Raw genomic sequence first — 12,732 nt, 5'->3', positions numbered from 1 at the left:
ACTCCTGGCGCACCCGGCGCTGGTTGTGCACCCCAGCGCTTTTTGCTTGCCTTTATTCGTATAGCAAATTGTTATTTCTGATTGTAATCGCGTTTGGGACCGCGTCGTTTATCACACCATCTCTCCCAGTTTAGGAGGGCAGGTTTCCTTACTCAGCTGTCACGTTCATCTGCGCAGCAGTGCTGACGACTGCTGGCAACCCGTCACACCTCCGGCAGGTTTACTTGCGCTCACTGCCCCCAAGGCGTATGTGACCGACAGTACGAGTCCAGCTCCTTGTGACGAGAAGTCTGCGCCACTCTCCACTGTGGCTGCCCCTCGAGAAGCCCAGGGAGGGCCATTCCGCAGAGCCACGCGTGGGCCCCGAGGACCCCGCTCCCGCGTGCCGGCGCTGAGGGCGGGTGCCCGCCTCCCGCCAGCGGAGTCCGCACGCGCCCGCTGCGCGCAGCTCCAGCCGTTACCCAGCACCGTGGGGGCGGTGCCTCCCCCTGGCGGGAGCCGAGGCGGGCGCAGAACCGCCTATCCTGTCCGCCCTCCCCGGCGCTGCGCCGCCCCGCCCCGCGCACACACATCACGACGCTGCGCCGGCGGGGCGTCGAACCTTTCGTTTTCTGGTGTTTCCGTGTCGTCGGGGCTCGTCCTATCGCCGTCTCCCTTTTGGGGTCGCCGTCTCCCTTTTGGGGTCTCCGTGCCCCCCTCCCCCCCCCCCCCCCCCGTTCGCCACCTCGGTCTGCCTCTGCCGCTCCCGGTCGCGGAACTATGTCGCGACCCAGTAACCTCTCCCCGCGGCAGCCCGACGGTGGCTTGGGGGGCTCCGGTACCTCCGCCGCGGTCGCTTCCGCCAGCGCCGCGGCGGGCCGCGGCCGCGGTAAGGGGCTGAAGGATATCCGCGTCGATGAGGAGGTAGGGATCGCGGTGAACCTCGCCCTGGAGCGGTTCCGGTACGGAGAGGAGCGAGGTGCGTAGCGGCAGCCCGGCGGCGAGGCAGAAAGGCGTGTGGGGGGGCCGCCCGCCTGGCAGGTGCGCCCCGGGCAGCGGGGCGGGCGCTGGGCTGTGGGGAGCCGGGGATAGCGCGGGGCGGCGAGGTCCGGCGCGGCGGTGGCACGCGTTTAGGCCCGGAGGCTGTTCATCGCTTCACCGGTAGCAGACTCCTCAGTGCTGTCTGACGGAGTGTGGTAACTTGTTTGCACATCCTGCGTCGCTTGCAGGTGTGGCCATACAGTACTGCCAGTTAGTTCCCTTGCCTGCGGGAGGATGTTGGGGGTTTAAAAACTCGTAAGGTTCAGGTAATGTATATGTGAAGGGTACTGCATGTTGGTTTTTTTTTTTTCAAATTATATTTCTAGAAATGGAGTTTCCGTCTTCTTTAACTAGTACTGAGAGAGCATTTGTTCATCGGCTCTGTCAGTCCCTTGGACTGATATCTAAAAGTAAAGGGTAAGTTGGAGATTGTTTTTTATTTATTTGGTATTTTTTTGTGTAAGTTAATGTAATTTCATGCCTAGTGCTAAAATAATCCGTGTTTCTAGCATATGTTGCACTGTTGCAGGAAATGGTGCCAGAAAAAAAAGCCTCAAATCTGTGCTTTGCTGTATGTCTACTTAAAAAACTTGTGATGTGCTTAGTCTGGGATAGCTTGCGCTTATACTGTCTCTCCAGCTCCCAATTAGGAGGAATGTTGCAGCAGGTCAAGAGAGGTGATTCTTCCTCTTCACACAGCACAGTGGAGGCCACAGCTTGAGTATTGTATCCAGTGCTGGGATCACTAGTAGTATAGAGACACAGACATACAGGAGAGAGTTCAGTGAATGGCCACTGAGACGATGAAGGGACTGGAAAGGCTCACACGAGGAAAGGCTGAGGGAGCTGGGTCTGTTCAGCCTGAACAATAGGCGGCTTGAAGGGGACCTGTGGAATAATTGCTGGGGATAACTTAGAAATTGAATTTAGGTTCACATTTTAAAGAAAGGTTTGGAATTCAAGAAACATTTCCAGGGTGATTATTATATGCTGAGTGTCCTTGTTACCATAAGTTCCTGAACTTAATTCTTTGCAGTAAGTTCCAAGACAGTCTTGATGGTTGGTAACGTCAGGGGAGCTTGACATTCAAACTCTGAGATAACAGCACGAAGGAGCAGAGTGGAGATACCGTGGCCAGGCTCTGTTATAATATGGGAACTTGAAGGTTAAACGGAACTGACAAGATATTTATTTGCTACCCTGAGCCATCAATCTGTCATGTATTTGACAAAATGCTGTCGTTTAGTAAACTTTGCCTATTATAACAACAAAACACACCTCCATACTGAAAGCTGCCCACCTCCAAGATACGGCTACCTGAAGAACATGTGCTCTGAATTCAGTTAGCCTGTACCTTTAAACAGGACGAGAAATATTTTTACATCAATTGCAGTAAAGGTATGTATGACTAGAGTCACTCAAGCTTCACCTCAGAGATAAGAAATACCACAATAGTGTACGGGAGAGAGGATTCTAGGAAAGATACCATCGTAGGGAAGATACCATTGCATTTTCTTGGGAGCTCAGAGAAATCAATTTGCCAGTAGTGTTTCATTTTCCAATATTCCCTAATTGCACCTGGTTATCTGTGTTGGGGTTATTTTTCAAACATTACTGAGTCACTGACAAACTGTAATATATATATATATATATATTCTTCCCAATTAATTTTGATTTAAAATTTATACAGGGAGTATAATTTATACAGGGAGTATAAATAGGACACACGCTCCCCAGTGGTGGTCTATGACAATTTCCTTTATCTGTTATTCTAGTAATTCTTTATCAACCCAAAAGTATTCAATATTTTCCTGCTCATTCAAAACTCCTATTTCTATCTTCCGGAATTAATGTTAGAATCTCTTGCAATCTTTCTGCTGCCTGTTTAGCCTCATGATTGGCCAATCTATTACCTTTTTCTGGTCAGTGTCACCTTTCAGGTGTCCTCGGTAGAGCATAATGGTAATCTTGGTTGGCAGTTGAACTGCTTCTAATAAGTGAAGTATTTCTCCTACATGCTTAATGCTTCCCTTAACTTGTTAAAAGTCTATGCTGTTTCCAGGTTGCTCCGTGGGCATGCACAACTCCAAAAGCATACTTAGAATTTGTCCATATAGTTATTCTTTTTCCTGCTGCAAGTTCTGATGCTTTGGTTAAGGCAATATTTTCTGCCTTTTGGGCTGAAGTTCCAATAAGTAAAGGATTTGATTCTATTACCTGGTCAGTAGTGGTCACTGCTTATCTAGCCTTACAGATGCCTTGCCGGACAAAACCACTACCAGGAATCTTGAGCATCTTCCAAAGGTTCTTCTTATGAATCAGGTGTACTAGAATACACAGCTTCCAAGCTATCATGTGTTAGTGGTTTGATTGTAGTTTCACTGAGGAAGGAAGCTAGATTCACAGTGTTAGTTACTTCAATCACAATATCATCAGGCTCCACAAAAATACCTTGGTATTTCAGAAATCTGAATAGGAAAAGCTAATGATTTCTCTTTAGTTCCAGAACACAGTATGAGAGATCATTCCTGTCATCTTCTGTCCCAAAGTGTATTTTCAGGCTTCCTCAATGTTAAGTATTATGGCAGCTTCTGCTTGTAAACACCCTGGCCATCTTCTGCTCGCTGTCATTCTTCAGCTGTTTAGAGAAGTATGCCACTTCTCTTTCATAGGGTCCTAAATGTTGAGCCAGGACTCCCAGGCACTCCTGGTTTTTCATGTAAAAAGAGCAAGTCTAGAGCTCTCATAAGTTCCTTTTTAAGTGTATTAGGAGCTTTCCAGGCCTCTTTTGCCCACGTGAGCAGGGTTAATTTTCAAGAGTTCATAAAGAGGCTTTGCGATTATTCCACAACTGACACCAGCTCGCAGTTCTGAAAAATGTTCTGAGTTCTCTTACCATCTGAGGGTCTTAACAGATGGCTTGTTTTGCTCAGTATCCAATTCTCCTTGTCTTCCAGAAATTTCACATCCCAGATAGGTTACTCATTGTTGTACCATTTCAGCTTTCTTGTGAGAGACTCAATATCCATTTAGCCCCCAAAAATTCAACAAACTTGTCCTTTGAATCCGGTCAGGTTTTGTTTCAGTTACTATTAATAGGCCATTCACATACTGCAGAAAGATTTTTGTCTCTGGAGGGAGGGTCTCATGGTTCAAGTTCTGCAAACTGATTCCCAAAGATTGATGGATTTATTTTTAAAACCTTGGGGTAGCACTGTCCAGGTAAGCTGGGTTCTCTTACCGGTGGTAGGATTTAAAATGCAAATAACTTCTCATTTTCTTTGGCTAATGGCAGGCAAAAGAAAGCATCTTTTAAGTCTAAGACTGTAACCCAAACCTGTGTATTCTTAAGCTTGTTAGCAGTGTTGCAGTTTTGTGTAGCTGTGCTTTTAAGATGTTTTTTGCAAGCAGCAGAGCTACAGCTCGTTGCAAGCCCCAGACAGTAAACCCCAGCCAATCCAAAGTCAAAGTCGCTGCTGACCAAGGCCGCACAAGTGTATAGGGATTGCTACCACTGGGTGCAAATCTTTAACAATATTATTTATTGCCCTGAGGTGTTGTACTATTCCATATGTTCCATTGGCTTTTAATTGGTAAAGTAGGAGCATTATATTCTGATTCACGTTCCCTCTAGAAGAAAAGGGAGGGGATCCTAATTCATCTGGTTCTGGTATTTAATCCCCCCTTTACTTCCAGAAGCCCCTTTCGTGTACCATGCTCCCCTATTTTACACGTAGAGCAGCATCAGTTCAGCTGTTTCTCTTTCTCTCTGTTTTTATCTTTTCCTAAATCCAATACTAAGGGATCCTGTGGTATCATAAGCCCACGCTCCCTCTGCCATTCTGAATCATCTCGGAGGATGGAAAAAACCAAACATACTGGCCTAGCCAATTTTATCCCATTTCCCTTTTCTCTTAAAAAAAGCATTAATTGCAGTACCTCAGCAAATTCTTTTTACTCACACTCCCACTGGGTTCTCCTTCGATATCTTTCCAATGCAGAATCTCACAACCCAAGGGGCTTTTCTTAGGGATTTTGCTGCTTTGTCTCCCTCCCATCGTTAATCAGATTTACCTCTTAATTTCTGTTCTTATTTATAACTCAACTCCTGTCTGTCTGTCCAAGAGTACTAACGAGAATGATACAGTTTCTTTAATGCATTCACAGTTCCACACTGATTGCGTTCTAAATTTCCAGACGTTCTCTTACCAGTCCCAAACCTTCTTCTTCCTTGTTCCTGCTATACTCTGTTTTCCTCTCTCTTTTTTTTTCCCTCTCACAGACACACTGCGACTCAGTCACTCACCACTCACACCAGCGTTAACTCATTTCACTCACACCAACCGTTCGTCAAATCCAAATCACTTTTCAAAAATCAGTTCCTTGTAACAATATCCAAACTTAAGAGCAGTAATTCAGTGCAACCAGAGCATCATTGGGAATCAAACGCTGGTCTCCCGTGTGACAGGCAGGAGCTCTCTCACTGACCGCAGAGCAGCATGCTGTTACAGAAGTTCGGAGCAGAACTCCACACTCACTTCATGATTACTTAAATGCCTCGGTCACACCTGCACAAGATCTTTATACAATAAATTTTAAACAGAACAATACTCACTTGATACAGTTACCGAGATTCCGATTGTTAGCAGCATTTACATGCTACTAACCAGGTGTATACAATCAGGCACTAGTAACCTGGTGTATGACACTCGCGTGGGATGTCTCCCAACGGCTTACGGTATCCCGAACGTCCAGTCTCCAGAAACCAAATACCAAGATACCCAAGTATACCAGATACAGCCAGGTATCCACCAAACCAGGAGCTCAAATAAATTCAAAAGAATACCTCAAAAATCAAAGGATGGTCCTTGTCTGCTCCCGCAGTGAGCTGAGCAGGGCGAGGAGTCACAGAATCACAAGGTTGGAAGAGACCTTTGAAGATCATCGAGTCCAACCATTCCCATCCTATGCTAAAGCATATCCCTAAGTACCTCATCTACCCTTTTTTTGAACACATCCAGGGATGGTGACTCAGCCACCTCCCTGGGCAGCCTGTTCCAGGCCCTGACAACACTTTCAGTAAAATTTTTTTTTCTAATATCTAATCTAAATCTGCCCTGATGCAGCTTTGTGCCATTTCCCCTTGTTCTATCTCCTGTCACCTGGCTGAACAGAGTATCACCCACCTCCCTACAACCTCCCTTCAGGTAGTTGTAGGTGGTGATAAGGTCTCTCCTCTTCCTCCTCTTCTCCAGGCTAAACAGCCCCAGCTCCCTCAGCCGCTCCTCATAGGATTTGCCTTCCAGACCCTTCACCAGCCTGGTTGCCCTTCTCTGGACTTGCACAAGGACCTCAATGTCCTTTTTATGGTGGGCACCCCAGAACTGCACACAGTACTCAAGGTGTGGCCTCACCGGTGCTGAGTAGAGGGGCACAATCACCTCCCTAGACCTACTGGCTACACTAGTTTTGATACAACCCAAGATGCCATTGGCCTTCTTGGCCACCCGGGCACACTGCTGGCTCATATTCATCCTGCAGTCAACCAACACCCCAAGGTCCTTCTCTTCCTGACAGCTCTCCAGGCAACCTCCCCCAAGCCTGTAGCGCTGCGTGGGGTTGTTATGTCCCATGTGCAGCACTCTACACTTGGCCTTGTTAAACTTCATCCCGTTGGTCTCAGCCCATTGGTCCAGTCTGTTCAGATCCCTCTGAAGAGCCTCCCTACCCTCAGGCAGATCAACACTTCCTCCCAGCTTAGTGTCATCTGCAAACTTACTGAGGGAGCATTCAATCCCTTCATCAAGGTCATTGATAAAGATGTTGAACAAGACTGGACCCAGGACTGAGCCCTGGGGGATGCCACTCGTGACCAGCCTCCAGCTGGATTTGGGCCCGTCCATCCAGCCAGTTTTTAACCCAGCTGAGGGTCCACCTGTCAGGGCCAGTGACAGCCAGTTTCTCAGTCAGAATGCTGTGAGAAACCGTGTCAAAGGCTTTACTGAAGTCCAGGTAGACACATCCACAGCCTTCCCCTTGTCCATCAAGCGGGTCACCTTGTCATAGAAGGTGATCAGGGTAGTTTGACAGGATCTACCTTTTGTAAACCCATGTTGACTAGGCCTGATCCCCTGGCCATCATGCATGTGCTGCATGACAGCTCCCAAGATGACCCTCTCCATGATCTTCCCTGAGACTGAGGTCAGACTGGCAGGCCTGTAGTTCCCCGGATCCTTCTTCCAGCCCTTCTTATATATGGGGGTAACATCTGCCAGCCTCCGGTCCAGTGGAACTTCCCCAGTCTGCCAGGATTTCTGATAGATGATGGAAAGGGGTTTGGCAAACACATCTGACAGTTCTCGCAGCACCCTTGGGTGAATCCCGTCTGGCCCCGTTGACTTGTGGGTATCTAACTGGCCAAGTATGTTGCTAATCATTTCCTCCTTAACCATGGGAATTTTGCTATTCCCCTCTCTGCCCTCTCAGCCAGTTCCTGAGGATGAGTACTCGGGGAATATCCATCTTTGCTATTATAGACTCAGGTAAAGAAGGAATTAGGGACCTCAGCCTTGTCCTCATCCCGTGTCACTAATGTTCCCTCAGCATCCAATAAGGGCTGGAGATGCTCCTTGACCCTCCTCTTACTGTTAATATACCTGTAGAAGGACTTTTTATTATCTTTTACAGAACTGGTCAGTTTGAGTTCCAGTTCAGCTTGAGCCCTTCTGACTTTCTCCCTACATGATCTCACTAAATTCCTATAGTTGGCCCAAGACACCTGCCTCTTCTTCCAAAGGTCGTATTTTTCCCTTTTTTCCCGAAGATCTTCCTGGATCTCCCTACTGAGCCAAGCTGGCTTCCTCTTCGACTCCTCTTCTGACAGACTGGGACAGCCTATTCTTGTGACACCAAGATTTCCTTCTTGAGGAGCAACCAACCCTCTTGGGCTCCTCTGCCCTCAAGGGCTGCGTCCCATGGAATCTTATTGAGCAGCTTTCTGAACAGTCCAAAGTCAGCCCTATGGAAGTCTAAGGTGCTTGTTCTGGTGTCTCCTTTTCTTACTTCTCCCAGTACTAAGAATTCTATCAACTCATTATCACTATGCCCCAGGTGTCCTCCAACCTTCACATGCCCCACTGGGCCTTCTCTGTTTATAAACAACAAGTCCATCAGGGCACCTTCCCTGGTGGGTTCATTCACCAGCTGGGTCAGGAAGCTGTCTTCCAAACACTCTAGGAACCTGCTAGACTGCTTCCTCCCTTCTGTGTTGTACCTCCAGGAGACATCCAGTAAGTTGAAGTCCAATAAGGACAAGGGCTGGTGATTGTGAGACTTCTAGCAGTTGTTTAAAAAACGATTCATCAGCTTCCTCCTCCTGGTCAGGTGGTCTATATTAGACTCCCATCACTATATCTCCCTGATTTCGTTCTCCTCTGATTTTTACCCAGAGACACTCAACCCAGCCTTCACCATACTCCAGCTCCAGGCAGTCAAATCATTCTCTGACATGGAGGGCTACCCCACCTCCTCTCCTACCCAGCCTGTCACTCCTGTATAGTTTGTAACCAGCAATTGCAGCACTCCAGTCATGTGAATTATCCCACCACGTTTCTGTGATGGCAATCACATCATAGTCTCCCTTAGTAACAAGGACTTCTAATTCCTCTTGTTTGTTACTCATGCTGCATGCATTGGTGTAGATACACTTCAGCTGGTCTATTGATCTTGATATGCTCCTTAGGGAAGCCTTGCTTGCCAAGTGACATCTGATTAAGTTACCTAGCCCATCGGTAGTAGTTACATTTCTACTCTGAATTAGCACACTATCCCCCTGATTAACTAGGGTGGCTGACCAGAGGTCATTGACAGCACACCATCCCTCAATAACTTGACCACCAGAACTAGGCTTATTTCCATCTAGTGTGGCCCTGTTCCCCTCCCCCTTCTTATCTAGTTTAAAGCTCTATTAATGAGCCCTGCTAGCTTCTTTGACAGTATCCTTCTGCCCCTTGGGGATACGTGCTCCCCATCCCTAGAAAGCAAGGCTGGTGAGGCTCGAGCCAGCCCATTGTTCTGTTTCTCACACCATGCTCTGAGCCAGGTGTTAATTTCCTGGCTCTTCTCATTCCATCCCTCCCCATTCCCCGTAGTAGGAATGATGGAGGAAAACACTATGTGTGCTCCAGATCCTCGTACCAATGCGTCCCAGGGCCCTTAAATCTTTCTTAAAGGTCCTCAGTTTTCTTCTATGTATTTAATTACTACCTATTTGGAAAATTAAAAGTGGATAATAGTCTGTGTGCCTGACCAAGTTTGGGAGTCGCTTTGTTAAGTCCCTAACTGAAGCTTCCTTAAGGCAGCAGACTTGCCTATGTAGAGGGTCCGGCCTACAGATTGGGCCCTCAGTTCCCTCCAAAAGGGAATCACCTAAGACAATGACGTGTCTTTTTGTTTTAGCAGATGCTGTTTTGATGGTATGCTTAGGGGGTCTTGTCCTAGGGAACACAACCTCAGGAGTAATTTTCCTATCAGCCATCTCATTATCTGGCTGGTCCCCCTCTAGTAGGGCCTTGCATCTATTGCTCAGAGGAACTTGTGGAGGAAGGACAGGCATGGAAGGCACTCTCCTACTAACCTTGCCATGTACCTGCTTCCATTTGTCCCTTTCATTTAGACTGTTCTGCCGGGGGGAGGGTACAGGGTCCCTATGGTCCTGGATGCTGTCAGCTGGGTACTCACATTTCTGCGGCTGGGAGGACAGAACCTGCCTCCTCCGATCTATCTCCATTTCAGCCTCCCTGATGCTTATGAGCCTGTCTAGTTTATCCTTGAGCACATCTACCTTTTTGTGTAGGTATGCTGCTCTGCTGAGGAGATCCCTAATCAGCTCACACAGCACACAGCCATGATCAGAGCTGTCTCCTGCTGCAAGCATGTTGTTACATTCCCTGCACCCCAAGACCTGCACTGCAACATGCTGCTGCGGTTGTTTGAACTGGGTTCCTGCTTCCACATTGGAAGGTGTTGGGGTCATGGCCCTGCGCCGGGTAGACACCATCACGCAATACCTTACCAAAGATTAGTGAGCCTCACCTGTCAGTTGCCTGAGCTCCCCTACTTCCTCTGCCCGGTGGGTGGGCGGGCTGGCTGGCTGTCTTGTCAGAGCTCTGCTGCCTGCTTTCCTGTGTGGTGTGGGCGGGCAGTGACTAGTTGCTGCCCTCCTTAATCCCTTCTAAGGCTAGAGGGCTGGGTTATGTGACAACAGGGGGAGGGTGAGCTTTGGTGAGCTTCTGGGTAGCCTCCGCGGGTTGAAGGAGCTGCACACCGGGTGCCCAGATGTAAGGAACCTCTCTGCACAGCCCGATCTGTCATGCAGCCCCTAAGCTTACCTGAGTGATCGCTGTCACTGCTGATTGTCACTCACCGACTGGTGACCGTTAAGGTTTTACCGTGTTTAAATCCCCCGCGGTTGCTCTGGTCCCACCTCCTTCCGCGTCTGGTTGGCTGGGTTGGCTTTGGCGAGCTTGGGGAAGGAGCGGCACACAGGCTGCCCTCCAGGAAATCCTGGGGTGTGCCTAGGAAATCCTGTTCCTTACCGGATCCTGCAGCCAAGCAGAGAGGGCCCCATCTGGGTCACCAAACTGATGCCTCGGAAAGCTGGAATCAAAACTCAGAAGCCTTGGTGACTATTAAGCAGGTATCCTTTATTGCAGTGCTGGGCACACAGGGGATCACTTCTCCCAATGTGTGCCCCCATTAAAGCCAAATTCCTCGTATTTATGCAGATTAACTATATTCTCATATTTATACTTATTAACTATACATATTCACTATAATTTCTAAGAAAAGGCAGGGCTATGCAAATTATTTCCAGGAAATCTGGCTTCTGGGGTACGTTAAAAGAAACGTGGCCAGCAGGTCAAAGGAGGCGATCCTCCGCCTCTACTCTGCCCTGGTCAGGCCCCACCTGGACTATTGTGTCCAGTTCTGGGCTCCCTGGTATAAAATAGACCGGGATGTCCTGGAGAGAGTCCAGAGAAGGGCTATGAAGATGATTAAGGGCCTGGAGCATCTCCTGTATGAGGAAAGGCTGAGTGAGCTGGGGCTGTTCAGCTTTGAGAAAAGGAGACTGAAAGGGGATCTTATTAATGTTTATAAATAACTGAAGTGTGGGACACAGGGGGAAATGGCCAGCCTCTTTTCAGTGGTCTGTGGAGACAGGACAAGGGGCAATGGCTGCAAGCTGGGGCATAGGAAGTTCTGTGCCAATATGTGAAGAACTTCTTCACAACAAGGGTGACAGAACACTGGGACAGGCTGCCCAGGGGAGTTGTGGAGTCTCCTTCTTGGGAGATATTCAAGACCCATCTGGATGCCTATCTGTGCAATCTGTCCTAGGGAACCTGCCTTGGCAGGGGGGTTGGACCCAGTGATCTCTGGAGGTCCCTTCCAAGCCCTACATTTCTCTGAGTCTGGGACCAGCCGATGGGCTGAACCTCTCTTTCCCCTGCATCAGGATGCCTTTGGGTAAAATTTGAGCACTTGGCTACACCAGCTGCTTCCCTGGGAAACTATAAATCTCTATGGAGTCCCTGTATATCTCTTAACATGTTAGCATTTAAGACCCTTGGCATTTACAAGTGCTTTGCAATCCAAAGAATCAGTGTGTCTGTTGCTTTAATAAACTACACTTTTACTAAACTAGCCTGGATAAGTCTCACTGAATGCAGCCATGGTACTTCAAGGAAAACGACTAGGCTGAAGGTGTATTTCTTACTGATGAGTCCATAATCATGAGAGTTCATTGCACTGAACATGATGGGGACGTACATTGATAAATTTGGCATTGCCACCCTTAACACACCAGGACCTTATCAAGGTGCATAAGTTGCTGCAGGGGAGATGAAAGAGGATGTAACCAGGCTCTGTTCAGTGGTGCTCCCTGACAGGACCAGAGGCAATAGGCACACATTGAAACGTAAGACGTCCTCTCTTAGTGTCAGGAAACACTTTTTTGCTCTGAAGGTGACCGTGCGCTGGCATAGTTTGCCCATAGAGGTTGTAGAGTATTCAACAGCTGTTTAGGAATAGTCATGGACAGCTAGTTCTAAGTGACCCTGCTTGGGCAGGAGGTTGGGCCTGATGCTGAGATTAAAACTACTGAGGACTGGGAGCATAGTCATGGGAAGCATTGTGATGTTTTTTCTTTTCTTTTTTTTTTCTTTCTTTTTTTTTTTTTTTTTCCCAGTTCTGCCTGGAGGGTTGAATGAAAGCCACATGACTTAGAAAGCAGTCTTGTTGTGGTGTGTGCACCTGAGTGCAGGATGCCCACTCAGTTTGGTCCATTGCTCACCCTCCTCAAGACACATTGGTAGAAAATAGTGTAGGGTCTCTCTTGCAGGTCTGTCTGCTTCACTGAGTTGCCTTCTACAGGCTGCAGGAGAATCGCATCTCCAGCACCTGGAGCACCTCATCCATCCTTCCACACTGATCATCTTGTCTGCAGGGCTGTTTATCCCACATTTTTCTCACAGCTACTCATGCAGTGGTTTTGCTCATTCATAAATATGTTATTACAGAGTCACCACCATTGCAGTTATGGGGCACAACTGTGCCCTGCAGTGGGTCTGCAGAGCTGGTTGTGTCTTACACAGGGCAGTTCCAGTCTCTCCTCACAGAGTACTGGTACTTGGACCCCCTATGCACTCACCA

The 12,732-nt window shown here is 48.1% G+C and overlaps 1 protein-coding gene across 1 annotated transcript in view; it reads left to right on the top strand.

Annotated features, from left to right (window-relative positions):
• Positions 1–759: 759 nt before the first annotated feature.
• Positions 760–12,732, top strand: part of YTHDC2 (YTH N6-methyladenosine RNA binding protein C2) — a gene marked incomplete at both ends in the record, with an annotated part of 35,081 nt that continues 23,108 nt past the window's right edge. Inside the window, 2 exon segments of the mRNA XM_084278759.1 lie at positions 760–958; positions 1,347–1,437. Of these exon segments, the coding sequence (XP_084134885.1) occupies positions 760–958; positions 1,347–1,437 (290 nt within the window).

The sequence above is a fragment of the Gallinula chloropus genome (genome assembly GCF_964237585.1).
Source record: "Gallinula chloropus genome assembly, chromosome: Z".
Lineage (NCBI taxonomy): Eukaryota > Metazoa > Chordata > Aves > Gruiformes > Rallidae > Gallinula > Gallinula chloropus.
The sequence above is the reverse complement of the archived record's forward strand: the minus strand, read 5'-3'. Positions and strand labels throughout refer to the sequence as shown.